Source organism: Bos indicus, chromosome 6 (assembly GCF_029378745.1).
Source record: "Bos indicus isolate NIAB-ARS_2022 breed Sahiwal x Tharparkar chromosome 6, NIAB-ARS_B.indTharparkar_mat_pri_1.0, whole genome shotgun sequence".
Classification (NCBI taxonomy): domain Eukaryota; kingdom Metazoa; phylum Chordata; class Mammalia; order Artiodactyla; family Bovidae; genus Bos; species Bos indicus.
Genome location: NC_091765.1, coordinates 18334832 through 18361108, shown reverse-complemented (window position 1 = coordinate 18361108; position 26277 = coordinate 18334832). Strand labels below are relative to the sequence as shown.

At 41.4% G+C, this 26277-nt stretch overlaps 1 protein-coding gene across 2 annotated transcripts in view; it reads right to left on the bottom strand.

Annotated features, from left to right (window-relative positions):
- Positions 1–26277, bottom strand: part of PAPSS1 (3'-phosphoadenosine 5'-phosphosulfate synthase 1) — a 112808-nt gene that overhangs the window by 28768 nt on the left and 57763 nt on the right. For both annotated transcript variants that reach the window (XM_019962341.2, XM_019962342.2), the window contains exons 8-10: positions 24583–24788; positions 22737–22872; positions 10832–11100 (exon numbers count right to left, since the gene is read on the bottom strand). In XM_019962341.2, coding sequence (XP_019817900.2) covers positions 10832–11100; positions 22737–22872; positions 24583–24788 — 611 coding nt within the window. The remainder of the gene's footprint in view (positions 1–10831; positions 11101–22736; positions 22873–24582; positions 24789–26277) is intronic.

The window sequence follows — 26277 nt, the reverse complement described above, 5'->3', positions numbered from 1 at the left end:
GAAAAAGAAGAACTAAAGAGCCTCTTGATGAAAGTGAAAGAGGAGAGTGAAAAAGTTGGCTTAAAGCTCATCATTCAGAAAACTAAGATAATGGCATCTGGTCCCATCACTTCATGGCAGATAGATGGGGAAACAGTGGAAACAGTGACAGACTTTATTTTAGGGGGCTCCAAAATCACTGCAGATGGTGATTGCAGCCATGAAATTAAAAGATGCTTGCTCCTTGGAAGAAAAGTTATGACCAACCAAGTCAGCATATTAAAAAGCAGAGACATTACTTTGCCAACAAAGGTCCGCCTAGTCAAGGCTATGGTTTTTCCAGTAGTCATGTGTGGATGTGAGAGTTGGACTATAAAGAAAGCTGAGTGCTGAAGAATTGATGTTTTCGAACTGCGGTGTTGAAGAAGACTCTTGAGAGTCCCTTGGACTGCAAGGAGATCCAACCAGTCCATCCTAAAGGAAATCAGTCTTGAATATTCATTGGAGGGACTGATGATGAAGCTGAAACTGCAATACTTTGGCCACCTGATGTGAAGAACCGACTCCTTTGAAAAGACCCTAATGCTGGGAAAGATTGAGGGCAGGAGGAGAAGGGGACGACAGAGGATGAGATGGCTGGATGGCATCACCGACTCAATGGATATGAGTTTGAGTGAACTCCGGGAGTTGGTGATGGACAGGGAGGCCTGGCGTGTTGTGGTCCATGGTGTTGCAAAGAGTTGGACCCGACTGAGCGACTGAACTGTACTATACTGTATCCTCCGCTCTTTAAGCTACCAAAGATTTTGGTAAATTTAATTTTCAGTGGCTTCTGAGAGAAAAAAAAAAATATTTTTCAAATTTAAAATTATATTACATCATAATGTTATAAATCTGGACTATACCACATAACATATAACACCACTAGTCCTATACCTTCTTCCTACCCAACGGTGGAGAAATTCCACTGTCCTAGAAACCTGGCAGATTAAGCATATAATATTTTCAATTTTGTTTAATTAAAAAACTGAAGATAACAAACAGAACATTTATTTAAGTCCCTACTTAAATCACCTATTTCTTTATACATTTCACATCAAGATTTTCTTTAACTATAATGAAGTCTATTAAAGTAACCACATCATAAAGCCAAATTCATATATTCAACTGATTTGTGAAAGAACTTCAGACACGGAAGCTGTTTTTGTAATGCAAATTTTCTTTTCCAAATTGTCAAAAAGGTACTTGTCTTAATGCTACAAAAATTCTTTAAAGTCAAACCAATTAACTACTTTTGTTGGGTAAAAACATCCGTATTTTCATTCATCTCTTGAATTTCACGTTAAAATTCCTGCACATCTTGGTTATACATTATCACAACACTTTAGTAGTAACCTATTTTCTTGAAATTCCCAAATCTTAATGGTCTGCCTCTTGATCTCTGAATGGCAAGAATGATTTTAATCTCTTCAAGTTGACTGGGAAAATCTAGAGAGGCAAATAAAGACAAGGTTTATCCTTACCGCCATGTAGATCCTAGGTACTTATCATTTCCAATCTCTGCACAACTAAGCGTTCTAAGCGCTTCGACCAATTCCCATAGCTCTGCACAGACATGGAACACTATTCAGTCATCGTAAGAGTCGTAGTTCTGATTTGCAATGCGAAAATGATGAGATCTACTTACATATGCCATTCTCCAGCTTGTAGAAGAGAATTAGACATACCTTATAATTATGCCCATCACACAATTTTAAGAGTTGAAAAGTAGTGTTTAGATTATGGAATCCAAACCCTTCATTCTGAGCATTAAGAATTGAGGCCTGATTCGTAAAATACAGACTTTCCCAAAGATTTCCTCTCTCTTCAAGGATAAACCTCAGATGTCTCAGGGTTCAAAATAACATAACTCAAATGTGAGAGAAGGATTTGTTCAGAACCATCAGCAACCAAACTGTTTTATTCTTGTAAATTACTTTGCCCTGGTTGAGCCCAGGCCACTGGCAGGTGTAAAGAGGGTCATGGGGGAGACAGCAAATCCACAGTCCTCCTCCCGCTTCAGCTTCCCAAGCCCAGGGACCCCAAAATTTGTTTTTCGTAAATGCCAAAAGTCTTTGACTCTTTTCTGTCTCTCCACCTCCTCAATGATTATTATTTTAAGGAACCACAGGAAGGCAACCATGATGTCACTGGAAAACATTTCATGAGATCCTTCACAGGGGCGAGTGAAGAAAAAACAGGCGCTAGTTATTAAGTTCTTCCTAACATGAAAACAAAGTGTTTTATGAATATTTCATTTAATGTTTACTACTATTAAGTCGCTTCAGTCGTGTCCGATTCTGTGCGACCCCATGGACTGCAGCCTACCAGGCTTCTCCGTCCATGGGATTCTCCAGGCAAGAACACTGGAATGAGTTGCCATTTCCTTCTCTAACATGAAAATGGAAAGTGAAAGTGAAGTCGCTCAGTCGTGTCCGACTCTTCTTGACCCCATGGACTGCAGCCTACCAGGCTCCTCCATCCACGGGATTTTCCAGGCAACAGTACTGGAGTGGGGTGCCATTGCCTTCTCCCATTTAATGTTTAGAGTAAATCAATAAGATAGTCAATATTTCTATTTTACAAATAAGAAAACTTTCAATAATACACTCAAAGTTGCAAAATGAATAACTAAGAGGAGTATTTGACATTGGGTCTCTCCAATGCCAAAGTCTATGCATACCAATTCACGTGGAGCTACTTAACTGTCATGCCCTACAAGATAGGACTCAGAGCAGGAGAGAAAATACAAGCTACATTTAGGGAAGAAACAGCATAGATTACAACTGCAGGGAAAAGTGAAAGGCCAAACTAAAAGACAATATTTGATCTTGATGCTGCCAGAGTAAGAAACAGACAAGAACAGATTCTGAGCTGGAAGTCTATGGCAAAGTCAGGAGGAAAACAGGGTATATTCCTCCTTCCCTGTGAAAAGCATCTGAAACACCTATAAAATCTAATGTCTCTGAATTAAATTAGTGATTTCACTTTTCAAGATACATATAAGCTAAAAGTGTATAAAATAAAGATGCTGCTGCTGCTCAATCGCTCAGTAGTGCCTGACTCTTAGCGATCTCGTGGACTGTAGCCCGCCAGGCTCTCCCCTGTCCATGGGATTTCCTAGGCAAGAATACTGGAGTGGGTTGCCATTTCCTTCTCCAGGGATGCAACCCATGACTCCTGCACTGGCAGGCGGATTCTTTACCACTGTGCCACCAGGGAAGCCCAAAGTTATTTTTAAAATAAATCAACAGACTTTAAATGTTTTTGTGATAAAGATCCACAATTCCCTATCCAAAAATCTGAACTTCATTTTTTTCCAGCTTTAACAAGATGTAACTGACATACAACATTATGTAGGTTTAAAGTTTTCAACATGATGATGTGATACATGTACATACTACCAAAGGGATGTGTTCAATAATCTTACGGTAACCATCTGAAATCCAAAAACCATTTTTTAAAACTAACATTAGCAAAATTGATCAAAACTGACAAAGTTTATCTGTGGCCTTTGCTGATCCCAATTAATGTGGAAAAGCATTCATTTTGTTAAGAAATACTAAATGTGTTTTATGCCCCAGGCCCATAAGCAGGATTAAGTAATACATGACCCCAAGTACTTCAGATAAGAGATTGTGAATCTGTGTTGCACTATTCCAGAAACATTAATAAAATAAATGACCAGAAGACAAAATGATCAAAGAGCTCAAAGAGAGTCAAAGGTTATAATTAAAACTCGGGGGTTTATGGCTCCTATACTTAGGCTCAGATCCTAAGAGCTGTCCCTTTAGTTGTTAAAGGCTTGGAAGTGTTTATGGGGAAGAACAGGGTTTAAACCTTAATAGACTTCCTATTTACTGCTCCAGATAGCGGTGTAAAGCTTGGACTAATTAAACGAATATACTGCATCACGTGGCAGAATGCTCCTACTGTCCCTGATTAAGGGCATTTGCTCAATTAAATACAATCAGTTGCTACTAAGGAGTCATTTACTAACTGCACCAATAACTTTCATGGCAGCTTATAATGATACATTTTCTCCAGAATTCAACCGGTAATTTTCATTCAAATGCCTTAAAGACCAAGAGAAAACTTACTGCACATGTCTACATTCCAAGATATATCTTACTTTCAGCACGTTCATGTAACACATCTTAAAAAGCATTATTTGTCCTTTATATAAATGGATTATAGCATTTAGTGAGATGGGACAATTTTTTAGCATTAGAGAAGTAGCTCTCCCACCACATGCTGCCCTGCCCCCACCTACCCAATTCCTAAAATGGAATTTAGGAATCAAGCCATCAAATCTTTTACAGACTGGAAAATCAGGGACATCCTGTTGATAACCAAATAGGCTAACAGCTGCTCATCATTCTGAGAAGCATTTGTGCTGGAGAAACAAATCCGGTACCAATGCCTTCTAAATGACCTACAGAAAATGATTAAAGGAAGAGTCATTGCTTTTATTTTATTATTATTAGTTGGCAAATGAGCATTACTGGCAAACTTTGTCCTGATGTCACTGGAAAAGCTACAAAAATGAGTGTTGTGTGTGTTTTTTTAACTATAAAAAAATTCATTTGAGGCTGTGAATAAGCCAAATAAGTCAAGCACACAAGTGAGGCACTTGAGAAAAAGAAATGGATAGTTTTCAAAAGCCACTCAATATAACAGTTTAAATCCTGCCAGGTCATAAACATTAAAATATTTAATAGTTTAAAATATGGAGGTATTTGTCAGAATTTCTTAAGTTTGTTCTGTAGAAGTTCAGAAGTTAAAAATTGCCTTTGCTTGGGTACCAGATGCAGTGCTTTCTGACAAGAGCCACAGCTCTTAGCATGTAACTGACACCCCAGAGATTTACATGCAGAAACTGCTCTAATATGCCTTTATTCCCTTCTAGGAAGCCTGGGAGCTCTGTGTTGGCACGGGGCATCTTTAACCTCTTTGCCCTCCTACCGACTGCTATGGCCCCTGACAGGCTTCCAGGCAGCAAGGAGCCTGATGAAAAGAAGACACAGACTTTGGAGTCAGAAAAGCTTGAGTTTCAGGTCCATTTGCACATCTTGCTGGTTTTAAGATATGACCAAGATTCCCTCCTTGACCTAACTTTGATGAGGTTCCTCCAAGCTCTCAATGCCCTGACCTTCAGAATCCACCTTGTAGGGCTTATACTACCAACTGTGGCAAAAATCTTGCTAAGTCAGTCTACAGCCCCTCCATCCTCAATACATGATCAAATTCTTCATCCCTACCACCTCCAAGTGGTATGTGAACAGGCTGTCCTGCCTTCAGCAAGGATCCTGCTAGGTCCATTTAACCAGAATCATCCCATACCCGTTGTTTCTGATGTTTCCTTCTAGTAATTTTCCAGCCACTGACCACCACTCTGCTCCTTGGCTATAAATCTCCACTTGACCATGATGGATTCAACTGAGCCCAGGTCTCTGTTTCGGTCTCTTTTCCCCATGTTGCAATAGTCCCCGAATAAAAATCTATTTTTACTGCTTTAATTACTGTCCAGCTTCAGTTTTCCTGTACAGACCATAGTTACATTACTTGGTCTCTCTGAGCTTCAGTAACTTCAGCTGTAAAATGGAAATAACAGCTATCTCACTGAACTGTTGTGGGGATGAGGTTATATAATATGCACAAAGAATCTGCTCGGTATATGATAGCCACATATTCAGGCATTCAAGAAATGGTTATTTTCATTTGTCTTCATATTCTTTATTTGAGCTTTATCCTGTCAAACACCAATGGATATTCCAAATCAGAAGATCCATGCTCTGATGTGGAGTCTGTTAGGAAGTTGGTCATCCCAGGCTCTCTGCCATAATCAAAACACTACAACTTCACACAGATGGATGAGCAGCCTTGAGATGTACACAGCTCCCCTGAGACAGGGACAGAATCCCAGGGATGTTAAGAACTTGCAGCAACACAGTTTGTTACTGTTTTTTAAGGCAGTTGATATTAATTACCATGTATTGTCACAAGGTAGGCAATGTGTTACTGATTTATATTTATTCTATTTACTTCTCACAACAACAGTTAAAAAAAAATAGGCAGATGTGACTACTACCATGAGGCGGGACGAGATGGTTGGATAGCATTACCGACTCAATAGATGTGAGTCTGATCAAACTCCAGGCGATAGTGAAGGCCAGGGAAGCCTGGACTGCTGCAATGCATGCAACTGCAAAGAGTTGGACACAACTTCAAAACTGAACAACAATGAGGCAGCCATCAGAAGAATACAGAGAGTAAGGGAAATTCCTGGTGGCCCAGTGGTTAGGACTCCACACTTCCAATGCAAGGGGCACAGGTTTGATCGCTGGCTGGGGACTAAGATCCAGCACGTTATGCGGTGTGTCCAAAAAAAAAAAGAGTTAAGAATATAGATTAAACAAGGGCTTCAAAAGTAGCACTAGCGGTAAAGAACCTGCCTGTCAATGCAGGGGACAAAAGAGAGGTGGGTTTGAGCCCTGAGTCAGGAAGATCCCCTGGAGGAGGGCATGGCAACCCACTCCAGTATTCTTGCCTGGAAAATCCCATGGACAGAGGAGCCTGGCAGATAACAGTCCATGGGTCAAAGAGTCGGACACAATTGAAGCGACTGAGCACGCACGCACAGATTAAACAACGATAATCACAACACACAACTGTGGTTTGTGACAAATGAAAAATAAGTTTGAAAAGCCCTGTACTAAAGATTCTACCTCTGATAACAATGTCAGCCAAGGCCATCCTAAATCACTGTTTTGTAACTTCTATAGGATACTTTAAGAATTTATTTCCAGTCTGTTTTCCAAAAATCTGTGGCCACATATTTTAATTTTATATGATAAGATAAAAGAAAAACATTCTGTGGCAGTTAGAGCCCATGGCTCTGGAACCAGACTATCTCAACACTACCGTGTGATCTTGAACAGGTATGTTAACCCCTCTACCTCAGTTTCCTCATCTCTGAATTGAGAATAATAATCATCTATCTGCTCTCTGAGCGTCGTTCTAAGGATGAAGTTAGCTGATACACGTAAAGCACTTGGAACATTTGTCTGCCGGAAGCGCTCAATAAAAACAGGCTATTCTTATATTCTCAATCATGGTATATACATACAACCCATTTACTTCTCCATTTCCTCTTCAGTGAAACTGGTTCGATGAAAATATTTTAGAGGTTGGTTAAGAAACAGTAGATGTTGCCAGCCAATTTTCTAACGTGGTTGAATTTTAGCGATACATTCTCATCAGCAGTGTATTTCTTGTATTTCAGTGTACTTCACAGTGACTTAGCATAAGAAACAGTAAAAGTATATACAGGACACTTGGTTACATACAGCCAGAGGACCAAAATGGCTCAAATGAAACAAGTAACCACGTTTAGCTAAAGAAATACACTGCTGATGAGAATGTATTGCTAAAATGGTACAAACACGTTCGAAAATTGGCTGGCAACATCCACCAAAGCTGAGCAAAGGCTCACCCCTAGAATATCTAGAATTCTAGGTATTAAACCAACAGAAATGCCCACGAAAAGTCATGCACGAACATCTTCACTCCAGTACTATTCTTAATAGCAAACAACTGGAAACTGTGATGCCCATCAACAATACTGGGTGCAGTGACATGACAGGATACTCCACGGGGCAGAGAGTGACCAACTACAATCAGCTACACAGAAGAGTAAGGTGAGTCTCACCAACATACGCAAAGGGAAAGAAGCCAAATGCCAGAGCAGGCACAGTGTGATTTCAGTTATAAAAGCACGAGGAAAGGCTGGACTAGGCGCCGTGATGCAATGCCCAGGCCCCCAAGGGAAGAAGGACTGCTTCCCCACTTTGAGGAGGGCTGCCAGCACACACCCGGCAGGCTGTCAGCCCTCTTTAGAAATTGCCCCTGCAGAAAGAAGACGCAGCGGTCAAAGGCAGGCCCCCTCCCTGGGCAGCCAACCACTGGTCAACACAGAGGTTTAAGTGACTACTTTTTGTGCAACTGAAAGCATCTTTGAAGGGCCTTTCCAGAAGCCCACCCAGGATCAACTCAGGCTTCCACTAAGACCAAACTGCAGCTCAGCTTCTCCTCCAGCCCAACTCTGCTCCCTGCCTTTCTCTTTCTTCCACAAGCGCTGCTTCCAAGAGCTATCCTCCTGAAGGCTCATCTCTCTCTTAGAGTCTGCTTCCCAGAATTTCCAATGAGCTCATGGGATCTACGCTGTGAGAAGTGAGGACAGTGATGACTATGGCGGGGAGGACGGCGGGGAGAGGAGAGGGCAGGATGCAGATCGTCAAGGGTGCTGGTAACAGTCTTTTCACCTGTCTGGGTGCTGGTCACACGACTGTTTAAATGGGAAAAATTCATTTAATTGTATACCTGGGAAATGTGCACTTTCTCCTTTGTATATTATAGTTCAATATGAAGTTAAAAGCAAATAAGACAAGTAAGAAAATAAGGAGAATGAGACAGAACCTTAAAGAATATTTAGTCCCACCTCCTGGTGCATGCCTTAAATTACCCTTTTCTGGGAGCTTAAAACGTAGCTCAGAGAAGTCGAACCAAAGATTAGGTGGCAAACCAGGCCAAGGATGGTCCAAGAGCCTATGCTGTTTTAACCAGACCACGCTCTCGGGTGTAGCTGCTGCTGCTGCTGCTGCTAAGTCGCTTCAGTCGTGTCCGACTCTGTGCGACCCCAGAGACGGCAGCCCACCAGGCTCCTCCATCCCTGGGATTCTCCAGGCAAGAACACTGGAGTGGGTTGCCATACAGGAGTCAAATCTGAGGCCGTGAGAGGGCTTGCTGTAGCCAGCTCACCTCATCAGCTTTGCCTTGCAAGAAGGAAGACTCTGAGGAAAGCCAAAATGCAGGCACCCAAGGGCACCTTTAGGTACCTTGATCTCTGAATTTTCTTCAAGAGACACACCTGGCTCTGAAATGACAGGACTTAAAAACTTTTTTTTTTTTAACTTAAATTTATTTATTTTAATTGGAGGCTAATTACTTTACAATATTGTATACAAAACAGCATGTTTGACCCTGTGTGGTGCTCTCTCTTCTGTTTTTATTATTTGTCTATCCCCTCGTTGCCACCTTCTCAAAAGCAGTTTTTAGTTTATTTAGGTAATAAAATGTCATACCTTCCCTTTCAGACAGGAATCAGAAACACAAATGGGACAAAATATGTCCTCAGTAGGCCAAGATTAATTCTTTCATTTTCCTCACTGGCTCTTAATGAAGTTATTGATAAACAGCCCTGAACCCTAAATTCATTTCCCTCACTCCCACATTGAAAACCACTCATGTGGTAATTCTGGAGAACTTCATTCCAAATGATTCCCTTAAAATGATGGTGATGAAGACAGAACCAAAAAAGAGGTTGGGAAACTACTGGAACAAAATTGTTACTTTATTTCCAAAGTAACTCAGGAGAGAGGGGAGTGCATGTACCTGTGACTGATACATGTTGACAGATGGCAGAAACCGACACAGTATTGTAAGGCAATTATCCTCCAATTGAAAATAAACTCTAAAAAATAAATAATATCTTAAAAAATATGGATGCAAAAATCATAAATAAATATTAACAAATAGAGAAAAAATAAGATGTAAGAACTAAAGACACGGTGATCTCTGGGAAACTAAAACAGCTTTCAGCACCCAATTCTTATGAATATTTTATACCAACAAAGAGGGAAGATTATGAGGAATTCTACCTGATGTCTTCTAATATATTATTCAGGCTGATCCAAGAGAAGAATCAAATACCCTGTAAACTTTTAGCCTGCTGTTACTGTAATTTTCTGTCAGTATTTCTTAGATAAAAAATATACAACCCCACAACTAAGCTCCAATAAAAATTTTCAGGCTTGATCCCAAGGAACAGCCAAACATGTTTTATTTCCTTAAAAAAAATTTTTTTTTAAGGAAGCTATCACAGAGTATCTACAACTAAATTGTTTTTATCCTTCTAAAAGGGTTTGCCTCCCAAACATACCTAGTAAGTAAATTCATCTCCCTTCAAAGTGAAAACGAGAAAGAATGCAATAATAATGTGCATTTCATTCTTTATCTTAAACTCTCAATACGAAGCTGGCTAGGAATTTTTCACACACTGTTTTTCAGGACATTCACTGATTTATCCCCTTATTCAAACAAATATTTTTTGAAAGCCAACTCTACCTTGAAGCAAAAACCTAAGTCTTCTTCCTTATGTATGGTTATAAAAAGATCTCAAAACGTTCCTTTTGACTGCTAAGTAGAACTCTAGAACTCTACTCCACCCAAAATCAAGAAGCAATTTTATTTCCTGACTCGATTAGTCCTTCAATAGAGAACAGATGAAGAATGTTTTCTTTAAAGATACCATCCTTTTCTTCCCACTCAAATACCAGAAGCAAAAATCAGGCCGATTCTGTCCCCTGGGAAGAGTGACTTAGAACTTTGTTAAAGGGATAAGATGCATGCTGTCAGATCTGTGTAACAAGGGCCAGACAACAGCCTGTGTCATACAGACTCAAGGTTGCCCAGCCCTCTGTCTGCAAGGAACTTTCCCTCCTTCACGACTGGGACCACAAACCACCGTAAGAGCAAGAGAACCTCTCCCTGCCTTCCCATTCCTAACAAGACTGCCTCCTCAGGGCCACCTCTAGAGCGCATCCCCAACAGAGCAGGTGAGTACTCCAGCCTCATGTTCAGAACAGATCTATGATCGGAGGAAATATCCAAAGATAAGTTTGTTGTGGCTACCTGCTGTGTTACTAACAGTGGTTTCAACACTGCTGCAGAGCAAATCTTAAAAGCTATCTACCTCAGTTGGTCCAGCATACATCATGGGAGACGGGAAGATGGCCACCACCGTGGTCTCAGGATTCAGGACTCCTTCCTCCAGCACTGCAGCGTGCTGCTTCATCCGCCACATCAGAGGGACGTCATCATCCTTTGTCCAGCCCCCAAGGGGGTGAAGCAGAAGGACAGGGCGCCGGTAGCCCCTCTCCAGAAGCTGCCTGTGGGTGTCCTGCATTAACAGAGCGTGGCCATTGTGTACCGGGTTGCGGAGTTGAAAGGCAAAGACAGCATCTGAAAGAGAATTTCAGAGTTAAGAACAGCACATTTCCAATGCTACCTTCCAAAAGATAAGCAATTCTTCGTGAAGCTTGATGCTCAGGATTAAGCAAACCTGTATGCTCAGAATCAGAAACGGGGGGAAAGCATGTACTGCGCTGACCACTTACTTCAAGGCAGCCTGATACAGTGACTATTAGTTTACACATCTTACAAGCCTCAGGATGTGTCACATAATAGTAATGGGCTTATAACAATTATTTTCTGCATTCATGGGCAACCTGAGGATGAAAATCAGACTGTCTGGCCCGAACACATCTCAGTTCAATGGCCTGCAATGCATATAAATTCTTGGTCTATGCCTTAATAATCCATCAGGTCAATCCCATCATCAGATCTAAGACAGTCCTTTATTAAAGAAAGACAGAAATGTAGAGGTTAGAAAATTTACTTACTATCTAAATAAGTTCATTTATACTGGTTACTCTAATTGACTGTAATGCTATCCAGTTGTTCTGTGACGCCAGGTCTAGATTTTGGATTACGGTTTATGTGCTAAATCGCTCAGTCATGTCTGACTGTTTGCGACCCCGTGAACTGTAGCCCACCAGGCTCCTCTGTCCATGGGATTCTCCAAGCCAGAATACTAGACTGGGTTGCTATGCCCTCCTCCAGGGGATCTTCCCAACCCACGGACCGAACCCAGGTCTCCCACAATGCAGGTGGATTCTTTATCATCTGAGCCATGCAACAACAATATCCCTTTCAAAGACCACTGCTATTACTCAAATGTTGAAAAGTGCTGAATAAATTAAAGTGGTTGACTATGTATCTTCTGCTTACAACCCTGGCTTCACTCCTACCTGGGGCTCTTGCTGTCAGGAGACCTTTCTCAGAAGGCATGGCTCTTTGGGGTCATAGAGTAATTTTACAGAACAGAGTAACAACCCAGTAAGAGGAGCTCTAAAATCTAATCTAGACTCAGAGAGGAACATCTTCCCCTCCCCTAATAATTTTAGGCTGAATTGTATAATATCCCCAGTCTATTCTCAGTTCTAACCCTCTTCTATCACGGCAACAAAAGGCACAGAAAGAAAACTATGGCACCTAGTTGACCAGGAGGTTTTTGGGGACACATTGTGTGACGTCCCAAGACTGAGAGCATCATCACTGTGCTATGAAGTTCTCCAGTTACCTTTTATAAATGAACAAGGCTGGTTTACACCAAAGAAATAGCTAGCAGGACATAAGGTACAAAAAAGAAATCTTAATACAAATATGTGCGTATCTAAAATTAATGGGCTTCCCTGCTGGCTCAGATGGTAAAGTATCTGCCTGCAATGCTGGAGACCCGGGTTCGATCCCTGGGTCAGGAAGATCCCCTGGAGAAGGAAATGGCAACCCACTCTAGTACTCTTTCCTGGAGAATCCCATGGACAGAGGGGCCTGGTAGGCTACTGTCCATGGGATCGCAAAGAGTCGGACACAACTGAACGACTTTACTTACTTACTTATCTAAAATTATCCTGCTTTAAGGAAACAGGAGGAGGGGTAATATCACAGTTTTTCTGTCCTTCTAAAAACACTTCAAATTATAGATATCAAAAGATTTCAAAACATCCCTTATTATATAGAATTCCCCTTGCCCAAGACCAAGAGTAAATCTTACTTCCTAATTATCATACTCCAGTCTTTCCAAAAAACAACAAAGACTGTCTCCTGAACACACACACTTCCACTGTTCCATTTAACCTGCATTCTGATTCTGGCCTCGATCTCATCAGTAAGTTTAGTTCTCTCCCCTCTCTTCCCTTCCCTTTACCCATTCTTTGTAAACAGCCTTGAAGAACAACAGACACTTACTAGGCATTAAGGAATCCTACTCCTGAGCTGATGTGTTACTGCACTGATGGGGAGGTGGGGGGCAAGTAGCTCAGGCTTGGACCACGGGGAGGAAAGAGACTAGGAGCACTCTGGGAGCCAGCACAAGCCTGCGGCACCGGGGCCAAGGAGACGCCTGCCTGAGCAGGGTCAGTGGGGCCAGAGCTGAGGAGACAGCTCGTCTGACTGGGAGACGGCACCACACGTGGAGGAACGGCAAGTAAGTAAATCCACGGAAGATGATGGGAGCCGGGATTCTGACTGTAGGAGAGGAAAGGCAAAAATACCAAAAAGAAGAAAGGCTAGAAAAGACCATGTGGTATTGGATTAGGGTTGAAAATAACAGGATGACCTGCCTGATGGCTTTCAGCTGTATGGATAGATGTATTCAGGAATAGATACTTGTGTGAGTATACATGTTTATTTTTTGGTTCTGTCCACTGAAAGGTCCTACAAGCAGTGGCAAAGAGCAAAACTAAAGCCCAAATTTTGCAACCTAAATACTACCCCCTATTTAAATAAACCAGGCTTCCTTGGCAGAAATGGCCAATTCTAGGGCAGGTGTGGAAAGTACAACATGAGATGGAATGTCTTTTATACCATAAAGAAAGGAAGTGCTCAGAGAAGGATGAGGACATGTCAAAGGATACAGCAACCAGGACATGTCAAGGGACGCAGCCCCAGAAGCCAACCTAGGACAAGCTAAACATCAAAGTAAATAATAATTAATGGTTTGAAAACCACTGAGTAAAAGAGGAGTCTATGAATCCAGAAAGAATAAAATAAATGAAAAAAAAACATTGAAGAAGAAGTGGAAACTCTAACTTACAGTATAGAAGGTCAACTAACAAACATAATCAGAACGACAGAATTAGAAAAATCACCGTGTTTGCAGCATGCTAAAACTAACAGATAAAAATTTGATAACAACGGGATATTTATCGAGTCTCAAAATCTCTCCCCCAAAATACTTGTTAGTATGTACAAAATAACTTGTTAACGTTACAGCAGGAAAAACCTGGTAAACACGACCTTTAACGCTAAAAGTTAACTTTTAAAAAAGCTAAGCTCATCTGTAAGAGGACAAATCAAAATTGTGAGCCACAAAATATGATGTGCCAATGATTCGGCCTTGCTTCCTATGGGATTCCTGACTAAATGTGTAACTAGAACCTAAACATGAGAACCAGCAGATAAACCAAAGCTGAGAGACCGTCAAGAAAGTAACTAACAGGCACTCTTCAGAAATGCCAAGTCTGTGAGCGACACAAGACAGACTAAGTGACTGGCCTGAATGAGGCCGACTGAAGACACGGCTGACGTCGGGAAGCACAGTGAAAGGTGGCCAAGGGAAGACTTCCGTTGTCACTGTTGGTTCTGTGATAAAGAACCAACTGGAACAACGGCATGATGGAGTGCAGGACCCAGATTGGTCTCATATCAGTGTATTTTTCTGTGTTTGATGAGCACACTGAGGTTAGGCAGGAGACTGTCCTTATTTTCAGTAAATACATGCGGAAATAACTAAGGGGTAATGAGACATTGTGTCTGCAACTGTCAAAGAAAGTGAGAATGAAAAGGCAAATAAACATAATGTTAATTATGGGATCTGGGTAAAATATACAGGAGCTCTTGGTACTATTATAATTTTTCTATAGATTTTAAAAATTATTTCAAAACAAAACGTTAAAAAACAAAGTAAAAAATTATGATGGGAAACATATGAACTGATTACAATGTGTGAATTTTACTTAGATCCTAATTCAAACTATAAAAACGAGAAATGTTAACTACTATGAAATTATCAGAAATACAAACATTGACTAGATATTTGATAGTATTGTGTGTGTGCTCAGTCACTCAGTCGTGTCCAACTCTGTGTGACCCCACAGGCTGTAGCCCACCAGGCTCCTCTGTCCATGGGATTTTCCAGGCAAGAATACTGGAGCGGGTTGCCATGCCCTCCTACAGGAGATCTAACAGACCCAGGGATCAAACCCGAGTCTCCTGCACCTTCAGCATTGCTGCTGCTGCTAAGTTGCTTCAGTCGTCTCTGACTCTGTGCAATCCCATAGACGGCAGCCCACCAGGCTCCCCCGTCCCTGGATTCTCCAGGCAAGAACACTGGAGTGGGTTGCCATTTCCTTCTCCAATGCATGAAAGTGAAAAGTGAAAGTGAAGTCGCTTAGTCGTGTCCGACTCTAGCGACCCCATGGACCGCAGCCTACCAGGCTCCTCCGTCCACGGGATTTTCTAGGCAAAAGTACTGGAGTGGGGTGCCATTGCCTTCTCCATTCAGCACTGCAGGCAGATTCTTTACTGCTGAGCCATTGGGGAAGCCTATTTGATAGTATTAATAAACTATTATTATTTAGGTGCAACTGTGATATCATGGCTCTATTTTTAAAGTCCTAACTTTTAAGAAATACTTTCTGAAATATTCAGATGGAAATGACATGAGGTCTGAGATGTGCTTCAGAATAACATGCAGGCATGCAGTGGGGTTAAGCAGCAGCACAAGGGAAACACGATTAGTCAAGAGTTGGTACAACTGAATTTGGGGTGGAGGTAAATGGGGACTCATTCTTACTATTACAAATGTAAAGTGTTACTTTAAAGTGTTACTTCAGATTCTTACCAAGGAAGCCTAATATATCTACTTACAAATATAAGTAGCATATATTTGAAGTTTTCTCTAAACATTTTTAAAAGTGAAGATACACACAGAAGAAGCACTGTTTTGGAACAGGATATTTACAGTTTCAAATCACAAGTCTAGCAGTTTTTAACCATAGACTGTGGTCTTTAAGGTCTTAATTTCACTTGTGACATCTTCCTAGTGGGGCGATACTAAAGTTACTGTTATGAAGATAATATAAAGTACCCAGTACGGTGAGATGCACACTGCAGTCACTTAATAAATCTAAGTTCCTTAAGACAATTCATTCTTTAAAAAAAAAAAAAAAAAAAACAGAAAAGCATCATATCTAAAAGTTCCTGGCAGGAAAATTGAACCCACTGTTCTACTGGTGGCTCCAGGTCTACTGCAGACGAACGCCCCAGTGAGTGTTTAAAGATGAGGGTGCGTTAGCTCTGCGCTGGGACATGCAGCCATCGCTGTCCTTAATGAGGAACAGGTGTCTGTGAGCAGGACCCCTGGGTAATACATCTCAGGTGTGTGATGACTACATTCCTAGGCTTCAGTCAGGGCAAATCTCATTCTGTAAGATCGCCATTTTGCAAGATTATTTATATGACAGGATGTGCAAAAGGAAACATAAAAAATAAATTCTGTCTCAAATACACATATTTCACAGGTTCTAATAATTCACCTACCTAGGCTTCCTTTCCAAAAAGAATTAATCTAGCTCCACATGGACATTTAACAGATAAAGTTAAGATGAATGACTTCTTAAAAGTTTACATTAGCAGCATATAAAGGATTTTACTGCCAAAATTTCTTCCAGGTAGAATTATTTCCTTGTTACCAGGTCCATTCAGAAATGCAGTGATCATTTGGTCTGCCCATTTTTTTCTTCCCCGTATTACCAGACTTTTCCTAAACTTCCAGTCTTTTCAATCCCTTATAACTATTTATCAATGAATTACCCAAATGGTTTTAACTGTCTGTAGCTGCAGACTGCATTTTCATCCCTACCATCTGGTTTCTCCACTAAAGAACTTACATGGATGAACAATGTAACAGGAGTAACTGATCCATTGGAAGCTTACATTCCCAAGGTATTGTCCCAACTAACATAACCCAACATGCATCACTATTAAATTTTCCTCCATCAATTTTCCATCAAGGATGGACAAAGAATAATGGGCTACTATGGACCTTGGCCCACTGATACTTACAGCAACTCTCAATAATTTTTCACATTCTCATCCCCGTTTCCTAAAGGACAGTGAATTCCCTATTGTCACACCATAACTGGTATAAAATATTTACCTTTTAACTTATAACTCCTAATGGCTTGGTTTAAGACTGAATGCTTTACCAAAGATCAGAGTTTCAACTGTGTTTGAAAATGGGACATTACCTACAAAATGACTGAAGCTTAATAGTAACATTTATGATTTCCATTTCTTTCTAGCCCTCTGTCCTCATTCCTGGGATGTGTGTGTGTGCCTGTGTTAGTTGCTGAGTCATGTCCAATTCTCTGTGACCACATGGATGGTAGCCTGCCAGACTCCTCTGTTCGTGGTACTCTCTAGGCAAGAATATTATGATTTCCATCTCTTTTTAGCCCTCTGCCTTCATTTCTGGGAAAGGACCAGGAATTCTATTATTTTGGCTTATAGAAAGTACAATGTGAAGTTGCTAATGCTGTGCACAAAAGCAAACTTTTTCCTTCAAGAGCTGGAGTGAATATTTTACGCTTTTCAGGCTATGGGGTTTCTGCTGCAACTACTCAACTCTGCACGAGTAGTGCAACAATAGTCACAGAACGATGCATAAACGAGTGAGTGTGGATATTTCCCAATAAAACTTTATTTACAAGAACAAGCAGTAGGCCAGATCTGGCCTGCAGGCTGTAACTTACTGACGTCTCAAAGACAAATGAAATTTGGGTGATGGAAGTGAAAACACTACAGCCAAGCCACCTGGTGAGATCAAAAGTGTGGAAGCAGGAAGGCAGACGTGTCTGAGGACACAGAATTATCCATTTTGTCAAAGATGGATACGAAGCCTAGCACGTGGTATCACACAGAATTCTGAAACACAGGTTAGGAAGGATACTGCATTCCAAACAGAGGCTATGCATTTATCAGCCATAGTTCAGAGAGAACTGGCCTAGGAGACTGTGCAGGGTTGATGTGGGTGAGAGTCAGGGGGTGGAGTGGAGAGACAGCAAAACCAGAAGGCTGCTGCAGAGAAACATGTGCCCCACATTTTCCATATAAAGTAAACCATCCTCCAGACTTCCACTGCCTCTGCTCACCCAATGTGTTCCTCCCCCAGCATACAGGCAGGCTCCTGTGACAGATCACAACCCACACCCTGTGCGTGGGGTCATATACCGTAACCACATGGCAACAGTGAAGACAGGTGCTATCCTCCCAACATGGGAGACCTGGGTTCGATCCCTGGGTCAGAAAGATCCCCTGGAAAAGGGAATGGGTAGCCATTCCAGTATTCTTGCCTGGAGAATTTCATGAACAGAGGAGCCTGGCAGGCCATAGTCCAAGGGGTCGCAAACAGTCAGACACAAATGACTAACACATACATACAAATGAAATACTGAAGAAAATTTGGAGAGAAAAGAACCAACCCAAATGCATGATCTTAATATAATTGGTTTGGGTTTTTTGCAGAGTCTCCTAGTTTTTCTCCTTATGCATACATTTTTACACAGATGTGATCAAATGCGTATGACATTTTATACTCTGCTTGGCCCATTTTAGTCTAATCACCTGTTTCTGACATCTTGTAGTCCTCTCAGAACCATAAGGTTCACTGCTGGGTCCTATGACATTCTTTCTTTACAGACTCATTCAGGAAACTTACCCCTCTGCCTGGATTCAATTACCATGTGCATACAGATGGCTTCTGTTAGCTGCATCTCTAAGTCCTGACCTTCCAACTCATCAGTTACAGAGACTTATTACTAAAAACATTTCAATAGATATTGCTCATTACCGCTCCCACCCCCTCAATTTCTCCACCTTCACTATTACCTGCATATCTCAAGCCAAAAGCAGGCCCAGCTCCCCAGACATCTATATTTCATGCCTAAGTAAGGACGAACCCCACAGTACAGCTTCTCTCCTTCTCCTCTGCATTCAATACCAGCCAGGAGCCAACACATTATGTTCAGTACAGTGTGATCCCTTCCCTGCAGCAGGTGGAAGGGGAAGAAGACAGTGGGGAAGCTTCTTCTGAGACTGCACTGACATGCGATGGGGAAGGAATGGCTCCAGAGTGTTTCCTGGTGGTGGAAGGAGGGTGGACCCCGACCGCCTGGATACAGGCAGGGCACAGGCTGCCTGACTGAGCATCACGGTCCTGGAACACAATGCGGCATACTGAAAACACCTGGGCCGGGCCCCTGCACTGTAGTTCCTCAGCAAAGGGCCCAGGGATGGCAGCAGGTTCCCAGCAGAGCTGCCGTGAGCCACGAATGGACTGGTCAGCAGGGGAGTGCTCCAAACTCCTTCCCCCAGATTTCTCAGAACTGCGCTTCGCTGCCCAGCCCACAGGCAGAGTCCTGGACTGCAGCCCAACCGCTAAACCCAGAATTACAACATCTTCCTGCTTCCTTCCTTTCAACTTCTCTGAAAACTGTCCTACATACAGCACTAATTAATAAGTCTTCTCTTTCAGTCCTAGGCAAGCTCTACTATCTGCCATTTTACTCCAAAACTGTAAGTACAGGCATTTCTGATTTTCCTCAAATCAGTGTAATAGCTGAACAAGAGTCCTGAGAACAGTGCCACGGCTGCCAGGGGAGAGGGGAGAGGTGAGGGCACTCTGTTTATTTCCGTGGGAGATTTTTTAAGATAGTTGGAAACAAACAAACAAAAAACTAGTTTGATCCCCCTCCTCCCTCGGGCCTGTCATAAATCACCAGTCTTTCTTTTACTTGAACTGCTCATGAGGGAATAAAGAAAAAAAATCCACAAGACAGAGATAGGCCACTTGAGTAAATACGAATAGACTAGAATTTTTCACAAACAGGGACTCTCACACCCCAAACATGGCAGCAAGTTGTTTTCTTTCTTCAAAGTGCTTTCAAATTAACGTGAAAAGTAATGTTGAATATACAGCTTTTTGCCAAATAGACCCTGTACTGTCTGCTCTGCATTCACCTTCCCCTCTAGTCCATGTCTCCTGTGCATGTGTGTGTGCGTGCACACGTGTGTGTGCACGTGTGTGTCCAGGGGCAGGGGGAGGACTGCACGCCTACCTCCCCAAGGCAGACCCCAACAGGCAAGCAGAGGATGGAGGAGAAAACATCTGCCCCCAGCATGGTGACCACAGCCACGCCCACACCCCAACTATCTCCTGCCTGCTACCCTTCCCTGCAGTGCCAGCCTTCTCTTTCCCCACTTAAGAAACCATGTCAAGAATGGTAATACTACCCCAAATTGCTAGTCCCCAAATGCCTCGTCATTCCTTGGCAGCTCTCTTAACCTTGACCACCCGTCTTTAAATACTCACTTTGTCAGATAATGCTCACAGCCTCATCTGAGTGTGCCCTGACCCGGCTGATAGAGGCTCCGTCACCCAACCTCAGATTGTAGCATCTCCTGCTCACTGCCTTGTGGCAGTGCCTTCAGAGGCAGACGATCTGCTTCCGCCTCAGCTTCCTCATGTATCTATCATTCCCAACTTTGCCTAAGATATCTATCTACTGTTTCTATCAATTCATTTAAAATATGGTCTGGTTCAATAAACTCTACAAGGCTTTTTCAGATGTATTCAGCACTGTGCTAGCACACACTAGCTTGAAAGGAATTATGCCAATATTTCCTTTCGTAACCCAGCAGGACTCCACTGTGTATAATAAACACTAATGTGGCTCTTAATTGGCTTAAGTGAAATTCATTCTTTCCAAGATAGTGGTCAATCATCCATGGTTCAAAGAACCTGCCACCTGGAACCATGACACCTGCAATCACATGGGTGTTAGTGATTTTCCAATCCTTCCAGCTACAGAATGGGTTAGAAACACCAAAACTGACCCTATCAATGTGCACAGGACAACAGCCCACACAAGGTAATCAGAGTTCTTCTACTATGATGAGGGAAGGAGGGGGAAGAGGTTAAAAAGGAATCCTAAGTAAAAGAAAAAAAAGAATCTCCTCTTTTCTCTCCCTTGAATTATGATTTGTACACACAAGTAGATGACTTGTTACTGGCTTCCGGAAAAGAATGAGTAAGAACTATAAAGGAAGGTCCTCAATCTGTTGTTTATTTGCTTTAGTCTAAAATGGAAAAGTAAACAAAATAACACCCCACCATCTTTTTTGCTTGATTTAAGGCAAATAACTGGCTCCCAGCTACTTTAAACAAAAGTTGCAATCATTCATTATGCAACAAATTCTCTAAATGATTTAAAACGTTTGGCCCCACAAGGAAGAATGCAAAACAGATGTAACATAAAGTCTCCGATTATGAATGATAATTTCATGATAAGACCCTTCAACAGTGCCAAAAGATTATTATTAACATGAGCTCCTGATATAAATTATATTGGAAAAAAAATACTCAGCAAGTCCTCAGTTAAACATGTTCCTGCTTACTAGAAAAAAAGAGGTCTATACGTGTTAAATTATCAGATGCTTCTGGCCACAAACAAGATAAGACTCAACTAGAAGCATCTTCTATAACTGAAACATGCATTAGGTCTTTTGAGTAAAAAATGTGGATACAGAGGACTCGAGGGTTGATCAGAAACTCAACAGTATAAGATTCTCATGGATTCTCATAGTTACAGAATGGCTGCTGGAGCTCCAAACACTGAACCCGTGCATGATCACGTCCAAAGCAAGAGGAAAAGGAAGGATGGAAAAAGATAACTTTGTGTCCTAAGCCTGATTCTCTTCAGAAAGGAAAACCTCTCCCAGAAGCCCCGCTTCCTTACACTTCAAAGGCCAAACCAGACTTACACACGGACCTTTAAGTCACATACTGACAAAAGAGAAAGGGGCACCATCCGGACTTACAGCAGGCGTGATACAGTCCCCTGCGACTTGCCCAAACCTGTCAGCAAAAAGGAAGAAAACAAGCTGCTGTATCAGCAAGCAGCGGGTGTCACAGAGAAATTCCTGCACAAGTGGCTTAGGCCAAATAAGTGCTTCAAACTCAGAGGTGAGGAATAAAATTCAGAAGCAGAAATGTGGTCCTACACTATCAAATACCCTGAGGTGTCTAAGCAGGAAATGTGAATGAATGAGCAGGCTGCTGAGGCCCATGGAGCCCTGAAGGGGTGTGCCCAGATCACATCTCCAGTTCCTGATCCATTTCACGTCGTATCAATTATCAGCAAACTAGAATAGAGCTATCTCCTCAATTTCTACACAGAAGTTATTTGAAAAAGCAGTACCCATGCTTAGGGTTTAACCATTTCCAGAGTGAGAATTCATAAGCAGTATGATTATAAGAGGCTTGAAATTCTTCAGACCTTAAAAAAGCCTCCCAAAATCTACAGCAAACGCTGTGGCACCTGTGGGTGTACCAGCATAAACACATTATTTACCTAGCTTTGTGTAAAAGACCTGCTAATCACAGATGTCTAATATAAGAATCCCTGTCCTGGGATACTTTCTAAGGCAGTATTATAAAGAAGGGTTTCTACAGACTCTCCACTTCCACTGCTCCACTTCATCCTAATTCAGAAATCTGAAATCATTATTAACCTACTCTTCAGTGACTTTTTCTGTTGTTTTTTGACTGTCTCTCTCTAATGCACCATAAGCTCCTGTTTACTTGTGAATACTCAGCGCTTGGCACTCAGGCACATATAACAGATGAGCAACGAGCACTTGGTGAATGAAGAGTGAACGTGTTATTGCTGTTCTATTGTTTTCTGCAGAATGTCATTATTTCTATTGTTTTACACAGAATGGGAGCGAACTACACAGGTGGATTCAGACTGACTATAATAGCTTTCCTTACATATTCCATTGCTAACTCCACTTATCTTTACTCCTCAATCTGTCTTACTTTTTAGTAAGTATTGGAAAAAATCCTTAAGAACTTCCCCATCAAGCAGAGACTCCAAACAGTCCCATGTGAGATAATCAGATCCATGTCTTACCTGCATTCATATCTTTAAACTTTTGCTTTAGCTCAGTAGGAGTAAAACGATACTGATCAAGACCATCATTCCAATAAATTCGGTCCAAGACTTGAAGATCTCCTCCAATCAGCCAATCTCCTTGTTCCATAACCATCTAATGGTAAGAGAAAGAAAATTATTTTTTTTTAAACAGGAATCAAGATCAAAATAAGAACATTTCTCTCACACAAGTTATATATACCTATAAATTATGCTCATCTTAAGGTTAATGGTAAATCTGTTTGGCTTATCAACTGAACTGAGAATGAGAAATGCTGTAGAATTAAAATACATTTTATAATTTCACAAAAGATTTGTGATACAGCTATTATATTTGCATATGAAATGCAAACAAAATCGAAATGAATAATTATAAACTTTTAAGTAACAAAAACATTCTTTTAATTGTTGCTGCATGTCGATTAACAGAGAAATGGGTCACTCTGCTCTCTTTGTGTTCTCCAATCCTAAACTTTTGAGCAATTAAAGTAATGATGATGAGAAAAGACAGGAGAAATCAGAGGAATACCAGCTAGTGATTAATGTTACAGAGAAAACAAACAGGGCATGGGAACACAGTATCCAGGGATACAGTGAATGGCATTTAAGGACAAAGGAGTCAGTATATCTCAGTATATTCCCCTACCGACGATCAGAGCGAACCTGAGCCCCTGGAGTGGAAGTGTGGCATCTTAAACACTGGACTGCCAGCAAAGTCCCATATCTGCCTATTTTTTAAATTTAATTGCTCTTTTTTGTCCTACAGAAGATAATGAAATAAAATTTAGCACACTTCCATGATTTAAACAGATACTATATACATTTTCTGGAGAAGGCAATGGCACCCCACTCCAGTATTCTTGCCTGGAAAATCCTATGAACGGAGGAGCCTGGTAGGCTGCAGTCCATGGGGTTGCTAAGAGTCGGACACGACTGAGCAACTTCACTTTCACTTTTCACTTTTCACTTTCATGCATTGGAGAAGGAAATGGCAACCCACTCCAGTGTTCTTGCCTGGAGAATCCCAGGGACGGGGCAGCCTGGTGGGCTGCCGTCTACAGGGTCACACAGAGTCGGACACGACTGAAGTGACTTAGCAGCAGCAGCATATACATTTTCTAGATATACAGAGCTACTAAAATTTCACTTAGGGCTTTTTTTTTTTTGGCTGCCCCATAAAGCTTGTAGGACCTCTGTTCCCTGATCAGGGATGGAACCTGGCCCCAGCAGTAAAAGCGCCGAGTCCAAACCACGGACTCCCAGGGAACTCCCTCAGTTTCTCTTACAGTTCAAACTCTACTTTAAAACAAAGGACAGAAATGTGACTTCGGTGATAATGTTTCACATACAATACATAAAATAACATGAGGCCCTGTGAGGAGACTAAAACTGCACTGTTTGCATACCGGAAACACAATGTTCAATTAAAAGTCCAGCTTAGATCCACTCACCCTGCTGTGGGCTCCCACAGCATTCTGCCCTCACATCCTACCCGTAACTACAAGATCAGTATCTGCTCCACCACCAGACAGCTCACAGCAAGCACGAAAGGACTGTGCCTGCCTTGCACACCACCCAACGTTCCCAGCACTGGCACCTAGCTCACGGCCTGGCGTACAGGAGGTGTTTAAACAATATTTGCTGAACATGTGTCTGCACCAAAATGACAAGCTTGTATGCTCATCACATGAATATAAGTTCCAGCCTTGATTCTGCAAAATATTAATGGTTCTGATGGCAGAGTTGATATACAGGTAATGCCTCACAGTTCAGCACAAGCATTATTGGCAAATCAAGACAAAACGCAGCAAGGTTTACTCAGGACCTTGATATAGGGGTGATTCTTGCATGTTGTTCCCCACTGCCTGGCACAGCGCTCCTCCTTCCTGTGTTCAAAAAACTCTGGATTGCGAAGAATAGCCACCCGGCGGCCCTCATACATCAGCGCAAATGCCGTGCAGCCGTCCAGCCTCTCTTTGTCTTCCTGAGTAGCCGTCAGGACTATAGGTACTGACAGGTTGATGACACCCCCTGCAGGGCACAAAAGAAGATAAAGCGCACAGCTTATGTTACTCAGCAGGTCTCATATCTACCTTTCACACTTCAGCAGACACTCTTCAAATAAAAGATTTACTACTCCAGTGATAAGTTCTATTGGCACCTGGCACAGAAAATCAGGGAGAGAACAAGCAACAAATCCAGAGTTTAAAAAAAAAAAAAAACAGCAAAAATTCAGAACATCAATTGTAGCAATACTCTTCACAACCATTCATGAATCTGTCTTTAGGGGGAAGAATCACAGATTGTAACAAGGAAGAACTGCTGGTTAAACCTAACATCACCAAAAATGTACGAGTAAGATTAGCAATTGTGCTTCAGGGCCCTTTCAGGACAAATATGAACCCTTGCTGATCACTACATTTTGAGTGGCAAGTTACTTGAAGATACTTGCTAGACTTGGGTCTAGATCCTTGAGAAAGGAAGACAAAAACATTCATGACGTTTTTTTTTGTTTTTTGATCAGAATGGAACTAATGTCAGCTATCACGGGTGACGAAACAAGTAAATAATCAGTGTCTCCATTTACATCAAAATATGCTGCTGGTGAGACAGAAGGCACATTCTCGGTTCCCAACCTTTCAAGAGCTAAAAGTGTTTTCTTCTTTTCCCACTCATCATGTACAGGTTAGGAAAATAAAAAGCATTCTCAAATTCATATGTGGATGTTATTTACGTATCAAAGAGAAACCATATTTTTTTGGAAATCATGGCATGCCTTCTTGGGGCGAAACATGTCAACAAAATCAGTGATAACTGCCTGACTATTTTAAAATTACCACCACAAGGTAGAGTTCAAAATGGAAAATTAATAGACAGATTTGTACCACATCCAAGACTGAATCATTACTAAGGAGGCAGTCCACAGTAACTTTTACCATTATTTCCAAAGAAGAAAATCAAAAAGTAAAATTCAATCCTTATGTTCTTGTGATAAAAGTTTCTTGAGATCAAGGATTAGGAATTACATTTTCCAGTATCTGTTTACTTCCCTGGTCAAAAAAAGTTCTTCATAACACAGAAGAACATGATTGCAATTTTGTAGGGTTCTATGACTTCTTTTTAAATGGAAGTATTGTAGCTGAGGTACAATATTATGTTAGCTTCAGATGTACAACACTGTGATTCAACATTTAAATTTAAATCATCATGAAATGATCACCGTAAGTCTAGTAATCATTTGTCACCATATAAAATTATTACAGTATTATATTTATGCTAATAATTATATGCCTGTGACTTATTTATTTTATAGCTGGAAGTTTACCCCTCTTAATCCCCTTCACCTTAGCCTACTCCCACCCCTCCCCTTCTAGCAACCATGAGTTTGTTCTCTGTATCTACAAGTCTATTTCTGTTTTGTTTGTGCTTTTGTATTTTAAATTCCACATATGAGTGAAATCACATGGAAATTTGTCTTTCTCTGTTTGACTTATTTCACTTTAACATAATAACCTCCAGG